General features: G+C 41.0%; 1 protein-coding gene and 1 pseudogene across 1 annotated transcript; both read left to right on the top strand.

The window, feature by feature from the left end:
- Positions 1-2,600: 2,600 nt before the first annotated feature.
- LOC138995565 (small ribosomal subunit protein eS25 pseudogene) lies at positions 2,601-2,989 on the top strand (annotated as a pseudogene).
- Positions 2,990-15,864: 12,875 nt separating this feature from the next.
- LOC138995529 (prostaglandin G/H synthase 2-like) lies at positions 15,865-21,337 on the top strand. The gene is made up of 10 exons (XM_070396031.1): positions 15,865-15,916; positions 16,671-16,787; positions 16,907-17,050; positions 17,818-17,961; positions 18,380-18,561; positions 19,230-19,313; positions 19,440-19,686; positions 19,982-20,268; positions 20,629-20,776; positions 20,928-21,337. The coding sequence occupies exons 1-10, from the start codon at positions 15,865-15,867 to the stop codon at positions 21,335-21,337; spliced, it is 1,815 nt and encodes a 604-aa protein (XP_070252132.1).
- The last annotated feature ends 450 nt before the right edge of the window (positions 21,338-21,787 follow it).

Consider the following 21,787-nt stretch of genomic DNA (forward strand, 5'->3'; position numbering starts at 1 on the left):
ATTCCGTTTTTTAAAAAAATTGAAATTATGCCCTGCCAGCGTGGCTCAGTGATTGAGTGTTGACCTATGAACCAGGAGGTCTTGATTCAATTCTCAGTCAGGGCACACGCCCAGGTTGCGGGCTCAATCTCCAGTGTGGGGCGTGCAATATAATTATTCTCATCATTGATATTTCTATCTCTCTGTCCCTCTCTGCCGGGAGCCGGTCCATCCTTGCTGTTTCAAGGGACCTGGCATATATGGCATACTGTTCTTAATATGTTTGCTCCCCTTCTTGGCGCCATGTGTTTTAACCAAGGTCACCTCTCTGAGAAAGGTTGTTTCCCCAGGTGGGGATTTTTCCCTGAGGTTAGGGAGGGGATACAACCCCTTAATTAAGTGCCAGGCGGGTAGTTAAGCTACATAATCTTTACTCCCTGGAATGGAGATAAGAAACGCCCTGACCTTTGTAATAGAAATTGACAGGATTAAAATCGGCTGGTATAAATACGGATGTAACAAGACAATAAACATCAGATCCACATCAGATCCTCATCAGAACCTCATCAGTTCCTAACCAGAGCTCCGACCAGAACTTTGGCTGGAAATCCTGGCTATAGGTCCTGACTAGGCTGCTGATCAACTGAACGCTGTCTCCGTGTCATTCCTTCTTCGCTGACTCCGTCCACACCTTTGGGGACCCCTGGACCCGCTGGGATTGGACCCCAGCACCTCTCCCTTCCTCTCTGAGATCAATAAAATATATATAAAAATTGTAATGAAAAGTTTTAGATGGTATACTAATACTAGTTTCCTTAAGTACAGAGTAAAAAGATTAAACAACCAAACGTTAAAATTATCCTCTACCTAAGACATGCATGGCTTCTTTCCACAGACATAAAAAATAAAGAAAACATGTTGAAATAGCTCTAATGTGAAGTTTTCAAAATAAGTTTTTTTTGTTGTTGTGCAATTTAAAACAAATACTGTTCCTTCTCCCTTATACATGAATTCACATGTTTCCTTTCGGAAACAGATAAGCAGCTGTTCCAGAGAAAGCGCTGTACTGAACATGACATTATTGTATCTGAACATGACTAGCCATGAATAGAAATAACTTGACTGGGAATCCAGTACTGAAGGGCTTGATTAAAATAATTTTTTAACTCAACTAGAGTGGAATTTAGCAAGTTATCTTTAAGGCCTACCTGAAACCAAGCAAGACCAAGCCAGGTGGGAAAATCTGTAGAAATTCCGCTTCCCCTGCACTTTGATAGACACCTAGATTCTGTCTTGATCTGTGCTCCGTAAGGTATCACACGCTCTGTGCCCACCTTTGCAAGGCTCCATGTCTACCTTTCTCTGTCTCTAACCATTCATCTCCGGAGGTCTCTGCTCTCCTGCCTTTTCCAAGGTGACTGTGAGCTAATCCGATCAACTAAGCAGGCCAATGTTCTCACCAACGCTGACATATTAGTGTCAGATGTTTTAACCCCTGCCAGGACTGTCCTCCCAATGTCACATTGGACTCCTATAGAAAACAGTTCAGCCATTTCTTTCTTATTAACCAATGATTAGGAGTGGGAATTTTACATCGAATAGGTCTGACAGCAGCACCATGTCTGATCATGGGAATCATCACTAGGCATGTGGAGATCTCCATTAGCTCTCAAATCATAAATGCAGCTCTAATGAGTTTACCCAAGCCATACTTCTCCCCCGAGGAGGACCTAAGCTTTTTGTGGCAGGAGCCATGCATTACAAATGCTTCCTAGGACAGCAAAGCGTAACGATGAACATACAGGGTGGGGCAAAAGTAGGTTTACAGTTGTTTGGGTGGAAACTAATACAATAATTAATAATAAATAGTAAGTAATTCCAGAATACACTCTGTTTTGCATACTCACAAATGTAAATCTACTTTTGCCTCACCCTGTATAAGCGCATAAACACTTGGATTCAAATCTAGCTCTGCTAGTTACTGGCTGTGTGACTGAGCAAATCACTAAAACTCTCTGTGCTTTGATTTTCTTCTCTGTAAATAGGAGTAATAATAGTATCTACTTCGAAAGGCTGTGTGAGGATTAAATGATGTAAAATGTATTATGTAAAATGTATAGTACTTAGTAGTAGGAACCTAACAGATATTGAATAAAAATGATAATTGGTAAATAATTTAAAATTTGAAATAGTAAAACCAAATATTTAAAATCATAATAGCTGTAGTCAGATTAATACAAATTTTATTTAGGAATCAATACATATATGTATTGATTATGCCTAATTATCTCCCCCACCTAAAATATGTGTGTATGCATGTGTGTGTTGTACATAGAAAGCAGAGATGTCAGGATCTTGCAGGGAATTCAGAGCACATGCATTGTTTTGAATATCTCTATATCTCATGTATACATTATTCCAGCACATATGGTTTGAATTCCATTATAGACATTATTGTGAATGGTTCATATATATTTTGACAACTTATGTAAAACCAAATCCAGTTTATAAACATAATATTTAGGCAAAGAATCACCATGATGAGTTAGATTATCTCTAAAAAAATTTGCTGGCTCTCGGGCGACATCTTGGCGAGGCAGCAGCGCATCGCTGCTCTCCGAGTCCCGCCATGCCGCCCAAGGACGACAAGAAGAAGAAAGATGCTGGAAAGTCGGCCAAGAAAGACAAGGACCCCGTGAACAAGTCGGGGGGCAAGGCCAAAAAGAAGAAGTGGTCCAAAGGCAAAGTTCGGGACAAGCTCAATAACCTGGTCTTGTTTGACAAAGCCACATACGACAAGCTCTGTAAGGAGGTGCCCAACTACAAGCTCATAACCCCAGCTGTGGTCTCCGAGAGGCTGAAGATTCGCGGCTCCTTGGCCAGGGAGCTCCTTAGTAAAGGACTTATTAAACTAGACTCAAAGCACAGAGCTCAAGTGATTTACACCAGAAACACCAAAGGTGGGGACGCCCCAGCTGCTGGAGAAGATGCATGAACAACAGATCTCACCGGCTGTACATTTTGAAAAATAAACCTTTATTAAATAATAAAAAAATTTGCTGGCTTTTAATGTTAAGTAGCATGTATAGTAGTAAAAAATATGTTTTTAAAATGGATACTATAGTTAAAGCTATTTTTGTAGTTAATAAAAACAATGAGAAAATATTACTTCATTTTCATGATGGAAACTATAAAATGTATTGTATTAATAATCACCTCACCCTAGCCAGTTTGGCTCAGTGGATAGTGTCCGCCTACGGACTGAAGGGTCCCGGGTTCGATTTTGGTCAAGGGCACAAGCCTGGGATATGGGTTCGATTCCCAGTGTGGGGCATATAGGAGGCAGGAGGCAGCCAATCCATGATTCTCTCTCATCATGGATGTTTCTATCTCTCTCTCCCTCTTTCTTCCTCTCTCTGAAATCAATAAAAAATATATTAAACAATAATCACCTCCATGCATGCATTATAGCAGCAAAATGAAACCAACTGAAAGAAATATTTCACCTAATTTAACAAATATTAACAAACTTCCTGTGCTCTTTTCATTTAAAAACATCATTTCTGTTTCATTAAATCTTTTTTTTTTTATCTAGTCCCCTTGCCACAGTGATTTATTCTTGACCCTGTTCTGTTTGTACTCTTTATTTTTTTTAAATTTTGTTTTATTGCTTAAAGTATTTTTTCCCCCTTCTTGACATTCCCCCGGCTTCCCCATCTCCCAGTGTCTTATGTCCATTGGTTATGCTTATATGAATGTTTCATTAAATCTTGAAGTAACCTTCTGAAGCAAATATCTGTTTTATTATGCCCACTTTCAAGGTTAAAACAAAAAAAAACAACAACAAAAAATGTAATATTAAGGAAAAAGCCTGAGAACATACAACTCATTTAGTGTTTGGTTCAGAGATCTGAGTGTTTTAGTGTTGAATGTAATATTCCCTCTTACAACCCGGGAGTCAAACCTTCAAATATAAAGTGCAAGAAATCATCACTTCTTTCCTTCAGTTCTCCTTTCACTCAAAGGGAGGAATGAAGAATTTAAAATTTTAAAGCTACTTCTCTATTGTGGTTTTATTTCAACTTTCATGAATTATCAGACTGAAAATTGCGTGTTTATCCTGAATTTACATTAGTGAAGATGTCTGGTACAAATAAATCACTTTAAGAAGGAAAGAAACACATTATTTAATTGTCTTTATAGTAAATTATTGCTTAATGTTACTTGCAATATTTTAAAAGAACACACAATAATACACAAACAGTAAAATCATTATTCTTTCCCTGAAGGTAAATTTTTAGAAATTATCAAGAAGACTATCTGTGACTCACAGTTCGGTTCTTTGTGCCTGAGGTCCTTGATTATGTTCAGTGGATAGGAATCCCTGGGGACAGAACTCCTCTTGACCTTGGACAGGTTTAAGCTCAGATTTAAGATCCCTGGATATTGATGACCCTTGCAGAAATAGCTCTGAATAGGTAATAGGATTGACATAAGAGAATTAACAAGCCTATTCATTAATAGTAAGGCAAAAACAGGCAAATAAACTGAAAAAAGAGCTTCAAGTCCTGTGGTAAATGCAATCTTCATTTACTTAGTGTATATTTGAGAAAAAAATACTTCTCTTTTCAGCATGGACTGATCTATTCTTGCCATTTCTGAAAGAAAAAAATTAGTTTTGCCGAAACCGGTTTGGCTCGGTGGATAGAGCGGCGGCCTGCGAACTGAAAGGTCCCAGGTTTGATTTCGGTCAAGGGCATGTACCGGGGTTGCGGGCACATCCCCAGTAGGAGATGTGCAGGAGGCAGTTGATCGATGTTTCTCTCTCATCGATGTTTCTCACTCTCCATCCCTCTACCTTCCTCTCTGTAAAAATCAATAAAATATATTTTTAAAAAAATAAAAATAAGCCCTCTGGCTTGCAGAGTTGCTAAAATAGTTAGAAAGCAAAGTCTCATCCCTTCCCGTTCATTCAACAAATACTTCATATGCTCCTTCAATAATCACACTGGGAATGGGTGTTTGTTTGTTTGTTTGTTTTGGATAATCCTCACCTGAGGACATTTTTGCATTGATTTTTTTTGTTTATTTATTTATTTATTTTTACAGAGAGTGGGAGGGAGGGAGAAAGACAGAAACTAATATGGGAGACATCAAATGGTTGTCTCTTGCTGAATCCCCGACCAGGACCCTGGATTAAGCCGGCAACCCAGGTATATGCCTTCAATTGGAATCCAACCTGGTACCCTTCAGTCTGCCTGCAGAAGCACTATCCACTGAATGAAACCAGCATTTTTTTTTTCTTTTTAAGTCCTCCTCTAAGGATATGTTCTTTTCATTGATTCGAGAGAGAGAGAGAGAGAGAGAGAGGAAGGGAGAGGGAAAGACAAAGAGAAACATTGATCAGTTGCCCAAGCAACCCACAACCTGTGTATATGCCCTCACCTGGAATCAAACTCATGACCCTTTGGTGCGTGGGAGGACACCCTAAATACTGATCCACACCAACCAGGGCCTGGAGCTGCAATGAGTTCCCTCAGGGGGGGGGGTGCTGCTCATCCAGAAGCCGGGCTCATGGCTGGTGAGTGTAGTAGAGGTGGCAGGAACCTCCTCAGCAGCACTGAGGAGCAGTGAGCCGAGTGGTAGGGAGCAGCAAGCAGGCGGGCGGTAAGGAGCGAGGGGTCCCAGACTGTGAGAGGGCACAGGCCGGGCTGAGGGATTCCCCGCACCCCCAGTGCACGAATTTTGTGCACCAGGTCTCTAGTCTATAATAATAAAAGGGTGATATGCTAATTAGACTGGATGTCTTCCGGATGTCATTCTGGACATTCTTCCTGACATGCGGCCCAGGGGAAGCCAGCCAGGGTCTGGGTGCCTGCCGGCAGTGGGAGGAGAGAAGTCCAGGTCCGGGTGCTGGAGGGAAGCTGGTGCTGGCAACCTGGGAAAGGAAGGCCTATGCCGGGAGCCGGTCCATCCTTGCTGCTTGACACAGTCGCTGCAGAGAAGAAACATCTGCACAGCATATGTTTCAAGGGACCTGGCGTATATGGCATACTGTTCTTAATATGTTTGCTCCCTTTAGCGCTATGTGTTTTAACCAAGGTCACCTCTCTGAGAAAGGTTGTTTCCCCAGGTAGGGATTTTTCCCTGAAGTTGGGGGGGGGGGAATAAAACCCCTTAACTAAGTGCCAGGCGGGTAGTTAATCACTTTAACTAAGAACAATCACACTTAAGCTACATAATCTTTACTCCCTGGAATGGAGATAAGAAACACCCTAACCTTTGGAATAGAAGTTGATAGGATTAAAAACAACTGGTATAAATACAGATGTAATAAGACAACAGAACAGAGAACCTAGAGAGAGAACTAAGAGACAGGACTTGGCTGGAGATCCTAGAGAGAACCTAGAGAGAGAACCAAGAGACAGGACTTGGCTGGAGATCCTAGACAGAACCTAGAGACAGAACCTAGCGAGAGAACATGGCAAAAGATCCTGGACAGAACCTGGCTACAGATCTTGGTTGGAGAACCTAGACAGAACATGGCGGGAGATCCTGGATAGAATCTGGCTGGAGAACCTAGCAAGAGAACATGGACACAGAACCTGGCTGGAGAAGCTGGATGGAGAACCTAGCAAGAGAACATGGCTACAGAACCTGGCTGGAGATCCTGACCAGAACTTGGCTGGATCCTAACCAGAACTTCGCTGAAGATCCTGACCAGAACTCGGCTGGAGTTCCTGGCTTGAGATCCTGAAGGGAGAACCTCGCTATGCTGATCAACTGAACGCTGACCCCGTGCCATTCCTTCTTCGCCGACTCCGTCCACACATTTGGGGATCCCTGGACCCGTTGGGGTTGGACCCCAACATCTGGCGCCCCAACAGGGACCCTTAGGTAAGCCCCCCATTCCCTTAGGTAAGCCCCACTCTCGGGACGGATAGGACTCCACCGTAGAAAGAGGGTGGATAGTCTTCACCGACTCCGTCCACACCTTTGGGAACCCCTGGAACAAGATTCCCCTAGGTAAGCCCCCCCCCCCCCCCCAAGGAGAACCCCCACACTCGGGACGGATAGGACTCCACCAGGGTGCTACAGACCCACCTATAGAGGATAAGTAGGGTAAGAAGGTGGATAGTACAGAACTTAGATTGAGAAGATGTGCCATACTGAGTCCAAGAAAGAAGACTCTGTATTGATCCTTAGATTGAGAAGATGTGCCATACTGAGTCTAAAAGAAAAAAGACTCTGTATTGATCTTTTAACACATATGCTTGCTAGCAGAGGAGTTAAGGTTACTCCCAGTCAGATGGAATGTTTTATACAAGAAGTATGTCCATGCTTTTCTGAGGAAGGAAGGTGCCGGAAAGGTAAATGTAGAGGCATGGGAGAAGGTAGGCCCAAGGAGCCTTATCCTTAACCCCACTGCAGCCTTTCCACCCCAGGAAAGTGCAGGATTGGCAAGCTCTCCCTGGGGTGATAGATCAGGACTCAGGTAATAGCGGAAAGCGCCAATTCTACTCTTAAAATGGATACAAGAGAGCATTTGGGGTTTTTCTTTTTAATGCCTGCCTCGATTGAGTAAATGCATTACGTGCATCACCACAATGGACTCAGAGAAGCTCTTTGTCTCATCGTTCCAAAGACTTAGAGTTGCCCCGATGACTGAAAAGCAGAAAAAAGAAGAAAAGAAAGGCTATGCAAGGGACAGAGGTGCCAACATGGGGTCAGCTGAAGAAGTTAACAACTGAGGCTCAGGCATGAAATTTCGTGCATCAGGCCTCTAGTCAATTATAAACCTAAGTGGATAGTGAGCCTTGTTACAGAGCAGGAAAATTTTTAGGCCTGCTTAATTACCTAGCCACCTCAGCAGCTTGACAGTCTGTGCAAAGTTTCTAGGAACTGAGCTCCTACACTTGAGCAACGGCCCACAAAGAACAAACAGATCAAAATTAAGAAGGTAGGGGAGGGTGTGGGTAAGGGGGAGAGGTCAACCAAAGGACTTATATGCAAGCATATAGGCCTAACCAATGGCCATGGACAACAGGGGGGTGAGGGCATGAGCAGGGGATATGGGGTAACGTGGGGATAAGGACACATATGTAATATCTTAATCAACAACAACAAAAAAAGAATAGTCCTTACCTTTAAGTTACCCAGAAATGAATAACAGGAGGAGGATGAATAGCTTGGCTAAAACTACACAATTAGCTTTTGTAACTTGGCTTTGCTTGCTATGGAAACCTGAACAAGGATGTAGTTGTCCCCTTTAAATATTGGACACTGCAGATGGTCGCGGCCGCTTCTCTCTTGGGCTTCCCGAATGGAGGAGCAGACACTGGCCAGTCAATAAAGGCTCTCTAAATTTCAATCAGTCTGGAGTCTGGTCATTCTGTCGCTCGCGCTCCACAACAAGCCTGTTAACTCCTATGGAGAATATTAAAGGAAAATATCTTTTTGTTGAAACTGAGTTTGGTTTTCAGTATGGTCATTTGAAAAGATCCAGGGGACAGCTGAAAGAGTGGTTGTGAAATACAGGGAAGTGTGTACCAGTAAGATTCAGATTAGATTACAGGGTAGAGATATAGCTTTAGAGATAAGAACCCCTGAAGCTCTTGAAACAAATGGAAAATATGCAAACTTCTAAGACAAGGGAGTCGTTTCAAAAAAGTGAGAAAAAGGCCTTACGTGAGTGCTATTTCTTAACATGAAAGGGATGAGGCAAAGAATAAGTTCTTCAGATATTTGCAAGGGAATCATTGTCCCTAGGGCAGAGGGAGAACTTGGTGAAGAAATGAGTATCTGATATTATTCTGCCTGTAGCATTTAACCTTAAAGAATTTTACCAATGATTATGATTCTTAGGCAAACAAATATGCATGGCCTTCAGCACAACAGTCCTGTGGCACATGTGGGGCAAGTTGTTTTCCTACATCGCTAAATGCAGGGAGACCTCTGTGAGGGGATAGAATAAACATGTGAACAAGAAAGAAAGAAAAGAGCTAAACTCAAAAGCCCTTATTTACAGGCTGGGATTCTTTTTGCAGTTAGTAAATGTTCATTTTTTAAAATATATTTTATTGATTTTTTACAGAGAGGAAGGGAGAGGGATAGAGAGTTAGAAACATCCATGAGAGAGAAACATTGATCAGCTGCCTCCTGCACACCCTGTACTGGGGATGTGCCGGCAACCAAGGTACATGCCCTTGACCGGAATCAAACCTGGGACCCTTGAGTCCACATGTCGATTCTCTATCCACTGAGCCAAACCGGTTAGGGCATTTTTATTTATTTATTTATTTTTGAGCAGTTTAAGGTCACAGCAAAACTGAGCAGAAAGTACAGAGTTCCCATTTACCCCCTAACCCAGCGGGCTGGATCCGGCCCGTTTGAAATGAATAAAACTAAAAAAAAAAAAAAAAAAAAAAGACCGTGCCCTTTTATGTAATGATGTTTACTTTGAATTTATATTAGTTCACACAAACACTCCATCCATGCTTTTGTTCCGGACCTCCGGTCCAGTTTAAGAACCCATTGTGGCCCTCAAGTCAAAAAGTTTGCCCACCGCTGCCCTAACCCCTCTCTCTCCCTCATGTCCTCCACTCTCAAAATCATTACCACAATGGTACACTTGTTTCAACTGATGAATCTAGTACATGAACATATTATCATCCAAAGTCCATAGTTCGTTATTATTGGGAACAAACTGTTATGTGTTAGATCAATTGAGAATAAGAAAAATAGCCTGGCCAGGTGCTCAGATGGTTGGAGTGTCACCCTGTATACCAAAAGGTTGTGGATTTGATTCCTGGTCAGGGCATGTACCTAAGTTGTGGGTTTGGTCCCTGGTTGGGGCATGCGTAGGAGGCAACTGATCAATGTTTCCCTCTCATGTGGAGTAACACTCCCTCCATGTTCTGAAAGAGGAGCCGCACAACCAATGAGAGAAAAATGACACAAGATAATTTTGCAATATTGGGGGACCAGGCGGGCAAGTCCCGAAGGACTTCCACCGATCTCAGGCCCCTCTAAGCTTTTCTTTGATCTGGGGTAGCCCTAGGATAAGGAGGTTTGTCTGGGGTAGCTCTAGGGTAAGGTGGTTTGAATGACACATGGATTAGCTCATTTGTAGACAATTTCCAGAAATAGGCAGAATATCTGATCCACAATAATCAACAAGGATCTACACAAGTATCTAAGGAATTAAGGGAACTAAGGTGGGGATGCTTCAGCTATTACCTAAATTAACTGGGTGGTTCCTAGATTAACTGGGTGGTGCAGTTCTGACCTTTGCTAGGACTTCAAAGGTTACTAGCTTTTGGGGGTCTCTGTCTAAACTCAGCTCGTGAAGACAATGAATGGACTCCGGCACTCTCACATTGATGTATTTCTCTCTCTGCCTTCCTTTCTCTTTCTAAAATCAATGAAACTATATCCTTGGATGACAGTTAAAAAGAATAAGAAAAATAAGTCTTTTTTTCAACTTTCAATCATTCTTTCTCTAATGATCTTCCTTTCTTTATGTAGATCAGAGTTTCTGATGTATTTTCCTTCTCTCTGAATAACTTCTTTTAATATTTCTTGCAAGGCAGATCTAGTTGCCACAAATTCCCTTAATTTTTGTTTGTCTGAGATCATTGTTTTCCTTCACTTTTAAAGGATAATTTCCCAGGGACAGAATTCTGGGTTGATGATATTTTCTGTTTGTTTCAACATTTTAAATATTTTATTCTTGTCTCTTCTTGCTTGCATGGTTTCTGAGGAGAAGCAGGATATCATTCTTATCTTTGTTCCTCTACAGGAAGATATTTTTTCTTCTAGCCACTTTCAATATTTTATCTTTATCTCATTTTCTGCAGTTTGAATATGATATGTCTTTGTGTTTTACTGACACTTTTCTATTTTGTGTTCTTGGAACTTTCTAGATCTGTGGTTTGGTGTCTGAAATTAATTTGGAGATTCTCAGTCAATATTGCCTCAAATATTGCATCCATTTCTTTCCTCTCCTCATAGTCCCATTACACATATGCTACACTTTTGCAGTTCTGGATATTGTTCTGTTTCTTCAGTATTTTTTTTCTCTTTGCTTTTCAATGGTGGAAGTTTTTATTGACATTCCTAATCCTCAGAAATTCTTTACTCAGACATGTCTACTCCACTCACTTGCCCATCAAAGGCATTCTTCAATTCCGTTATAGTGTTTTTGATCTCAAGTATTTCTTTTTGATCCTTGCTTAGAATTTCCATCTCTCTGCTTAAACTCCCATCTGTCCTTGCATGTTGTCTACTGTTTCCATTAGCACCCTAGCATATTAATCATGGTTGTTTTAAATTCATCATCTCATATTTCCAATATCTCTGCCATATCTCAGTCTGGTTCAGATATGTGTTCTGTCTCTTCTAATCGTGTTTTCTTAGTTTATTTATTGATTTATTTTTATTTTTCACCAGTTAGCATGCTTTGCAAATTTTTGTTGAAAGCTGGACCTTGGATGACTGGGTAAAAGGAACTCTGGAAAATAGGCCCTTGGTAAGGTGAGGGGTGGGGGGTGCTTTCTATATTCCTATAATTAGGGCCCGTCTTTTAGTGACTCTATGCTTCTGACTGAATGTCACAAGTGGTTCTCAGTCCCCCACTCCCACACCTTATATGGAGCAGATGGCCAGAGGGCCATCTGAGTTTTTCCCTTCTCACATGTGGAAGGCTAAAGGGCACTGAAGTTGGGTATTTCCTTTCCCGCAGGTCAATTAAACTCTGATAAAATCCCAATAGTTTAGGCTTTGGTAAGTTTCTCTTGAGTGCAGGCCTTATTAAATAGAACAAAATATTCTGGCATATTTCAAAATGGTTCCTTTTCCCCTTCCCCTGCCAACTATCTAAAAGGATTGTTTTTTTTCTTCTTCTATTCACTGTGACAACCTGGAAGAGCTTCAGGAAGTAAAACTCACAAAAGTGGAGTTTTTAACTCTCTATGATGAGCATCCAACAATTCATTAATTACACTTCCAGGTACTGGTTTCCAAAGAAGTGTCTGCTTGTGGATCTCTGCTCTCCTAAATTGTGCTTCTCTGTATGGCCTATGTCTCCAATTTTTTAAAAATTGATTTTAAAGAGAAAGAGAGGGAAATTGAACTGCTGTTCCACTTATTCATAAATTCACTGGTTGATTCTTTATATGCCCTGACCTGGGATAGAAGCACAACCTTTGAATATTGGGACAATGCTCAAACCAACTGAGCAACCTGGCCAGTGCCATCTCTCCAATCTGGGCAGTGTTTTATTCTGTCACCTCACTTCTCTGAAGGACTAAGCAGAGTGTTGAATTTTCAGTTTATTTGGATTTTGATTTGTTGTTAGGGTAAAGTGGTGACTTCCAAGCTCCTTACATGGCAGTTCAGAAACTGAAAGTCCTAAACTTGATATTTAATTGATTAGTGCGTTCTCACCATGTCCATCCCTGTTCACCCTGCTCACACTCTCCTGTACTTATCGCCTTTTGCAATTCCTAGCTCATCTGAGTAGTCATGATATACAACCATGAAAAAATGAAGAAAAAGAATCTGCCTGGCCGGTGTGGCTCAGTGCTTGAGTGTCAACCTATGAACCAGGAGATCAGGATCCAATTCCCAGCAGGGCACATTCCTGGGTTGTGGGCTTGATCCCCAGCAGGGGACGTGCAGAAGGAAGCTGATCAATGATTCTCTTTCATCATTGATGTTTCTATCTCTCTCTCTCCCTCTCCCCTTGTCTCTGAAACCAATAAAAATATAATTTTTAAAAAGAAAAGAAAAATCTGTCAGGGAATTGATTTGAGAAAGATGATAAGTGTTTTATAAAACATATAAATGCATATTATTTGGTACTTTTTTTTTTTATCCACCTCCCTCACGGGGACCCCGCCTGCTTCATGGTTTACTTTTTAAATATATTTTATTGCTTTCAGAGAGGGAGGGAGAGGGAGAGAGACATCAATGATGACAGAGAAGAATGGAGCCAAGGGCTGGAGCCATGTGCTGGCCTGGTTCCGGGGTGACAGCCGCCTCACCTGGGGCCACAGGCCTCTGGGCAGAACGACTCCTCCCTCCCACACCCTCCTCCCTCCCACACCCGGCTCCTGCATCTGCCCAAGAGCCCAGGGGCGCTGCCTCTGGAGGGACTGGAGAGGGCACGCCTCAAGAGGGGCATGTCCTTGAAGCTGGCCTGGATCCCAACCTATTTGGTACTTCTTATTGTTTTATATGACAAGGATATCTTTTTAAATATATATATATATTGTTTTTTTTGTTTATAGCCTTAAAATTTTTCTTGTGTAGCCAGGACTGGGTACATAACCAAGACTTACTAAAGGACTAAAATGGTCTTTTATAAGTAGCATTTCTACCCTTCAAGGAACAGACATACTCTGTGGCATAAGCTTGGTAAAATATCTTTTAAGAATAATGCTGATGCAAGATGGCAAAGCTCTTTTTCCAGCCAGGATGCCATGAATGAAAACAACTATGGGCAATCTCCACTCTCTCTAAGTGAGTCCCCAAATTAACCAAAGTAGAAGGGAGGGAAATGGAAAGAAACTCCTTTCCCCAGATGATGGATGTAAGCATCCTTCCATGTCTGAGTGGCAGCACTCCATAAGAGCAATAAAAAATGTCTTTCTTAAAGATGTTAGCTCATTTGGAATTTTGGGTAGTGAGAGTCCGGGGATTGAGCCCGCAACCCAGGCATGTGCCCTTGGCTGGAATCGAACCCGGGTCCCCTCAGTCCACAGACCAACGCTCTATCCACTGAGCCAAGCCGGCCAGGGCCAGATATATTTTAAAAACAAACAAACAAACAAACAAACAAACAAACACTTTGTCCAACCTTAAACTGTCATTTTTCCTTGAACTCTTTCCTGACTGCACAGGTATATTGAACTCTCTTCACTCTACTGTGCTACAAAAGTTACAGATTAAACCAAGACATTTAACCAAATAGATGTTTTTATTGAATTTCCACTATGGGACAGATTTCCATTTCTTCAAGTTCCAAGTAGTCTAAACATGAATATTCTCTATGCCTTGGTTTGTCCTCACCTTAGAATTCAGTCTCAGCCAACAACAGAACACACCTCTATACATAGCAGGTATGCAATTAAGACCTGATGAGGAGTTCAATGATGATGCCACCTTCAAAATGAATGCAGGCTCACCATGTAACAATGTAGTACACTCTCAGAGTCAGAGCATGGATTCTTACAAGGCATCTAACTAAGCTTGAATCCCGAGTCCTAAAAATCAATTTAAAATTTGAGTAGATACAACTTGCTCACTTAAAATAAAACAGAAAATTGGATTAAAAGGATTGTTTTAAAGACCTATGGTCTTGGTTGAAATTTCATGTAAGACCGTACAATAAATGGGAGTGTCACAGATGGAATGATTAAATACGACTAGAAGACAGAAATGTTTCCTGGATGAAATGGAATTTTAGTCACTTGTGTCTCATGTAGAATCAGATAATGTGTAGATTGAGCAATAGGGTAAAAAAATTCCAAGTGTATCTCTTTTTTTTTAAATGTAAGATTTCTACAAATTGTGGTACCTGACGTGGTTTTATTTCAGGTGTTATGCAGTACTTTTCCATCCATGTTAAGAACGTATGGCTTCATTGAACATTTTATTCTTCCACTTTGCTGCTGCTAATTTCTTTTTTTACTAGTTCACCTTCACACACCTCTCCCCTCACCACCAAAAGATAGCTATTCAACAAAAACAAAGGATGAGAAAGTTCAAAAGTGTTAAAAATCACCCTTCCTTTACATCCATTCCGTCCAAATCATCAAACTATGTTCCAAAATAATAGAAAATTAGTCCCTAAATGCAGTCTTACACCTTGATCCATTGTCACATCTCATCTTGGAAAAATGGGCAGAGAACCCCCCCCCCCCCCCCCCCCCCGCAAAAAAAAAACAACACCCTTTACACTCTCCTCTCCTCTTTGTATCTCCTGTGAAGGGCTGGTGACCAAAAAGGTGGAAACCACACGCAAAGAAATGCATGCATTAAAGCAGATGTTTTGCACATTTAGCATCCCCGGAGGTCCTGGGCCCTTGAAAGGAGAGGAAATAGGAGGGAATACATCTCCGGCTCAAATTGACGATTTACTGGATAACTGCTTAGGAGCCATCTTGTGGAGAGGGATCTACCTCCTTCCTCTCCAAGAAGCAAGGAGCAGATGGTGGTGCGGGGAACAGTATTTCCTGTGGTAAACACAATTTAGCTATAAAGAGAAGTTACAGATATGTACACTCACTATAGCTATTATATTTCATTCAGCCACATAACATTCTTAAAAGTGTTAGAGGCATGTATTGCTGCCTATACAGTAGGTCAAATGTTGTCATGAAAATCACCCCTGACATGTTTGAAATACATGACACGTGTCAAGAGTGCCAGCCTTTCCTGGCTTTGATTGTCTGGGCCTGTGGGGATTCCAACTTCCCAGGCTTTCCAAAGACCTAGGGGCCCAGACAAGGCGGCGGTGACGCTGTGAGGCTGGAGGGGGGAGGGAGGGGATTCCCTATGTGCGCTCCGGAACCTCCAGGGGCTCCTTCCAGTAGACGAACCACCACCTAGTCCCGCCACGTGAGGCTGGGAAAAGGAGCAAACCCGGGGAGGAGGGTTGGGCCGGTAAGAAAGGCAGAAAGAGCCAGTCATAGCGTCACGTGCGCTAGTTTTCACGCATAAAAGGAAGGTTCTCTCCATCAGCTTCCAGTTGTCAAAGGACTCCAGAGAGCCCTTTCTGAGTACTCCCAGGAATCCAGCCAGCGCTCTTCCAGCTCCATCCCGCGCTCCTCCTGCGCCATCCACTGTCTGAGCACACAGGCCGCTCTCCCTGCCGCACAGATGCTCCTCCAGGCCCTGCTGCTCTGCACAGCCCCGGGTCTCAGCGCTGCAGGTGGGTACCTGGCACCCCGCGGCCCTTTCTGCCCCTCAAGTCTCCATTCGGACTTGCCCTGGCCCCTCACTCTGAGCACTCTCAGAATAGTCTGTAGACTTTGTGAAGTACTTGGACCACTTGACCGCCAAAGAACTGGATCAATATCCCACCTTTGTCAACAGTCTGATTATCATGGACCAGTCTGGGTCTCTTTCCTCAACTGCTCAATAGGAATAGCGATACGAAGGTGCAGGTTGTCGTTTTGATGAGACAGGACGAGGTCAATAGGTGTGGAATGCTTGTGTGTGGTACCCACTGTTACTGAGTGGGAGAAATTGTTTTAAATACCCCAGTTAGTGCTTTCCTTCTCAGGAAAGCCCAGGTTTTTGTTTGTTTTTGTTTTTTCAGATGGGCAAAGTGTTTTTAAAAGTAAGCTGTTTTTACTTTGCCATTTTCCCTAGATCTATCCGTTTTAATTTTGAGAGAGCTACTTATTTGAGCTCTTTAATGCTGAATAGAACATCTAAAACGTTACCATGAAAAAGCTTAGCAACATGATATTCATTATCCTTATTTAGAATAGGAAGTAGGTATTACTGCTTTAAAACCATTCTGTGAGGCAAGCTTTAAAGAAATTATTTTCCCATGACTATTTGTATATTTCTAGAATTGATTTGTAAAGCCGATCCATAGAAAGTAGAACAAGTAAATGTTTAAGTCAAGATGAAGATGCTGGAGAACAAATTATTTACTGTCCTTACTTTTATTGTAGCAAATCCTTGCTGTTCCAACCCATGCCAAAACCGAGGTGTATGTATGAGTGTTGGATTTGACCAGTATACGTGTGACTGTACTCGAACAGGATTCTACGGGGAAAACTGCTCAACACGTAAGTTTGCCTTTGGGTGCCCTCATTTGGAAGGTGGATGTATACAGTTGTCATTTTACAGGTTTGCATCTTCTAATATGCCCCATTAATTTCGCCATCCTTTTTTTCTCTCATTGCAGCTGAATTTATGACAAGAATAAAATTACTCCTGAAAACCACTCCAAACACGGTGCACCACATACTTACCCACTTCAAAGGAGTCTGGGACATTGTCAATAGTATTCCCTTCCTGAGAAATGCAATTATGAGATATGTGTTGACATGTAAGTACATTATCTTTCTAAGGTTTTCAGTTTCCTCAAAGGAAAAAAATTGCTTTTGTAATACTCCAGATTACTAAACCTAATCCAAAAACATATTTCCAACCTTGTCAAAATGATTTTAAACATACTTTTTTAGTGTGTCTTCTATCTTAATGGCAAAAAAATATAGACATTTCAGTCCCATCCAGTTTATAAAGTTTTATCTCACAGTCAGAATTTTGCTTACAATTCTGCACCTCTTTCCCAAGCTTCTTGGATGGTTACTTGAAAAATCAAGATGGTAGACCATTTGGTCTTGTGTAAAATATATATACTTTCTTAAAGATGCATTTTAATGAATCATTCTTTTCAATTCAGTTAGAATTGAAAGTGTACATGTTTTGAAAGAGTATCATAGTTGGAATTAAATTCAATCTCTGGTGCAATTTTGCACATTTTACAATTTTAAAAAATGAATATCACTAGAACCGGTATGGCTCAGTGGATAGAGCGTCGGTCTGTGGACTGAAAGGTCCCAGGTTCGATTCCGGTCAAGGGCATGTACCTGGGTTGCGGGCACATCCCCAGTAGGAGATGTGCAGGAGGCAGCTGATCGATGTTTCTCTCTCATCGATGTTTCTGTTTCTCTCTCATCAATGTTTCTAACTCTATCTCTCCCTTCCTCTCTGTAAAAAAAACCAATAAAATATATCTAAAAAAAAATGAATATTGATTTGCTTTGCATATGGGAACAAATTAAACAAAATTTTTTCTCCTGAAAATTTCAGCCAGATCAGATTTGATTGACAGCCCACCAACGTACAATACACACTACAGCTATAAAAGCTGGGAAGCCTTTTCGAATCTCTCCTATTATACCAGAGCTCTTCCTCCTGTGCCTGATGACTGCCCGACTCCCATGGGTGTGAAAGGTGAGTGAGAGGAGGCAGTGAGAGATGCATTGAAATGGGAGGAGGGGGGGGGGGGTGGATTGCTAACTTAGAACATTTGACCCTATATTATCGTTTATTTGCTAATAAAAGTCTAATTCTTCCTTTCTTAATGGAGATCTATGGAGATTTTCTTGAAACTGTGAGTCCATGTAGACTATTTCATGAAAGGGAACATCTTAATGTTTTTGAATTCTTTCATTAAAACTGGACTCATACTAGTTAAACAGCAGATAAAATTATTAAATAAGAAGTTGCTTCCCGGTGTGAACTGTCTTTATATTATGATCGTGGTCACAACTGCATATCTCCTGTAAGGGAGGAAGGCCCTAGTAAATGGACAGTATACTATCTGCTTCCTTGAATATATGGATGAATTCTTGGCTTTCTCGTTTTTCAGGGAAGAAAGAGCTTCCTGATTCAGACATGCTCCTGGATAAATTTTTGATGAGAAGAGAGTTCATTCCTGATCCCCAGGGCACAAATTTGATGTTTGCATTCTTTGCCCAGCACTTCACCCATCAGTTTTTCAAGACAGATGATAAGCGAGGACCAGCTTTTACTAAAGGACTGGGTCATGGGGTAAGATAGAATTAAATCAGAAACATAGCTAATCATAGTGAGGTGCTAACATTGAAGACCATGTATTTATTTGCCACACCAAATAATTTACCCTCTTTTTGAAAAGTGTGCAGTCCATAAAATTTTTAGTGGGGTTTCATTTTAACTCACTGGTTAAGTAAACATACAAACACACACACAGATATTTATAGTTTGGCTCATACTTTTAGTTCAAAATATTAGCACTGCCAAAGTTATTTCTTTTTAAAACATGTTTCTGCAACATGTTTATACCCTGATTATGCTGCTTTAAATATGATAAGGTGAAATTTTTGCAGCATTATATTTTGGGTTTCAATTCATTTATTAAGAATTTTATGTCAATAATACATTTGCTGATGCCTTTTAAAGGAAATACCCATTTCATTATACCAAAGCATATGATATATTAATAAGCTGCATAGGAGATACTAATGCCTTTAAACACAAGAGACATATCTAGGTTTGTCGCTTCAATAGATAAACATATCAACTTAGTATTTTGTGGCTGTGAAAAAGGTGTTTTATTGAGTATCTTTCATTGAAGCAAGCTAAATCATCAAATTGTTTAATAATAAATGATATCATGGATGCTTTATATAAGAACAACTTCAATAACAGCAAACTGATTTTTTTCTATAATTTTCCAGGTGGATTTAAGTCATGTTTATGGTGAAACTTTGGATAGACAGCATAAGCTGCGCCTTTTCAAGGATGGAAAACTGAAATATCAGGTTTGTCCCATTTGAACATTTAAGAGTTAGCTATGATTTACCCCTTTGCCTATGTTTTTAAATCTCTGGATGTAATGTACTTCTTAACTTTTAAGGTAATGTTTATTTATTACCATTGTTTTTTAGGTAATTAATGGAGAGGTCTATCCTCCCACAGTCAATGATACCCAGGCTGAGATGATCTACCCGCCTCATGTCCCTGAACACCTGCGGTTTGCCGTGGGCCAGGAGGTGTTTGGTCTGGTGCCTGGTCTGATGATGTATGCCACGATTTGGCTGCGCGAACATAACAGAGTGTGTGATGTGCTTAAGCAGGAGCATCCCGAATGGGATGACGAGCGGTTGTTCCAGACAAGCAGGCTAATACTGATAGGTAAGGAAGAGAAGAAAATAATTTCAATAAAACCATCTTCCCCGGAGAAAACGAGTCCTTCACCTTTGCTATGTTTTAAGTCATTCTGGGGGAATGTGGTGAATATAAAATTACATGCTCCATATTAACTTAATCCATGAGCATGATTATAATATGGAACTGTCTTTTGTATTCATGGTAAAAATGAAAAAGTAGACGTGAGGGAACAGCACATCAACAAAATTGCATTTTGGTTGCTTGAAAGTTAATGATCAGAAAGAATTAATGTTCTAAATGTTTTATTTTGTGCAAATAGGAGAAACTATTAAGATTGTGATTGAAGACTATGTGCAACACTTGAGTGGCTATCACTTCCAACTGAGGTTTGACCCAGAGCTGCTTTTCAACCAACAATTCCAGTACCAAAACCGCATCGCTGCTGAGTTTAACACTCTCTACCACTGGCATCCGCTTCTGCCTGACACCTTTCACATTGATGACCAGGAGTACAGCTATCCACAGTTTCTCTACAACAACTCTTTATTAATGGAACATGGGCTTACCCAGTTTGTCGAATCATTCAGCAAGCAAAGTGCTGGCAGGGTAAGCATCACTATTGAAAAACAAAATAAAACAGAGGACTAGTCTGTTTACTTACTAAAGAAAAGTAATTAGTTTGCTACTTAGATTCTCTTCTTGAAATAAGAAGCCTAACATTTTTTGAAAAGTCAAAGCTTTGAGTCTACAGTTATCAAATGGCAATATGAAATCACACCTCAGCTATAGGTATTTTTAAAAACTTTCTATAATTTTGGAGATTATAGAAATGAACATTTCAAACTTGAATAGTTTCGGTCTCAGTTGGGAGCATAGGTCTCAGTTACTTTGTACCAAGGAAGGCTTTCAAGATAGAAATTGTAAATATGCCTGAAAATGTTTTATGATGTAATTCCTTTTCCCCAGGTGGCTGGCGGTCGGAATATTCCCGTTGCAGTACGAAAAGCAGCCAAGGCCTCAATTGAGCAGAGCAGACACATGAGACCCCAGCCTCTGAACGAGTACCGCAAACGCTTTCAGATGAAGCCCTATGAATCATTTGAAGAACTTACAGGTGAGTGTTTCTGAGCTTCTTACGAGATTCAAAGGGCCTAGTGAAAACAACACAGAAGTTGGAAGCAGGCTGAGTAAAGGGGCAAAACTATTTTTTTTGCATTTTGTAAAAATTTACATGGTTGTGTCTCTTGTCTCTGTCACCTTCACAGGAGAGAAGGAAATGGCTGCGGAGTTAGAAGCGCTCTATGGTGACATTGACGCCATGGAGCTGTACCCTGCCCTTCTGGTAGAAGAGCCTCGCCCAGATAGCATCTTTGGTGAGACCATGGTAGAACTTGGAGCCCCCTTTTCCTTGAAAGGACTGATGGGCAATCCTATATGTTCTCCTCACTACTGGAAGCCTAGCACTTTTGGCGGTGAAGTGGGTTTTAAAATCATCAACACTGCCTCCATTCAGTCTCTCATCTGCAATAACGTGAAAGGCTGCCCCTCTACTTCGTTCAGTGTTGGGGACCCACAGCCCACCAAGACAGTCACCGTGAATGCGACCCCCTCCCACTCTGGACTGGAGGATACCAATCCTACCGTACTACTAAAAGGACGTTCAGTTGAACTGTAGAAGCCTATTGATCATATTTATTTATATTAAGGATTTCTTTTAATAAATATTTATATTAAACTCCTTATGTGACTTAACTTCTGTTAAGGAAAAAGGGGGTTATCCTTGTGAAGATTTTTGTGTCAATGATTTCAAGATGTCTTTTCTCCAAGTTAAAGGGAAAAACAGATTTCATTTGACATCTCTTTACTTGAATTCCAGTTTAGACTTACAGTAACAGCCACAGTAAAGACGTTTGAATATTTAAATGCTGTTACAAGATGGCAAAATGCTGCACATTTCTTTCTCCGTTCCGATTCTTACAGTGTATCTTCCACGATACATTGGAAGCAACTACCTGCACACTGGTCCTTTGATTTTCTTCTAGCCATTTTGCTAAGGGGAGCTCTTCTGATCAGTTTACTTCTTCTATTTTGTTTCCCTGGTTTTAAGATTTGAGTTCATCTTTCT

Source organism: Myotis yumanensis, unplaced genomic scaffold (assembly GCF_028538775.1).
Source record: "Myotis yumanensis isolate MYYU_CA2020_CCGP unplaced genomic scaffold, mMyoYum1.0.hap1 SCAF_17, whole genome shotgun sequence".
NCBI lineage: Eukaryota > Metazoa > Chordata > Mammalia > Chiroptera > Vespertilionidae > Myotis > Myotis yumanensis.

Coding starts and splice junctions, on each gene's coding strand:
- LOC138995529 (XM_070396031.1), top strand. CDS start 15,865: ATGCTCCTCCAGGCCCTGCTGCTCTGCACAGCCCCGGGTCTCAGCGCT. Junction 17,051..17,817: donor TATGAGATATGTGTTGACAT/GTAAGTACATTA, acceptor TGAAAATTTCAG/CCAGATCAGATTTGATTGAC. Junction 20,777..20,927: donor ATCATTTGAAGAACTTACAG/GTGAGTGTTTCT, acceptor TCACCTTCACAG/GAGAGAAGGAAATGGCTGCG.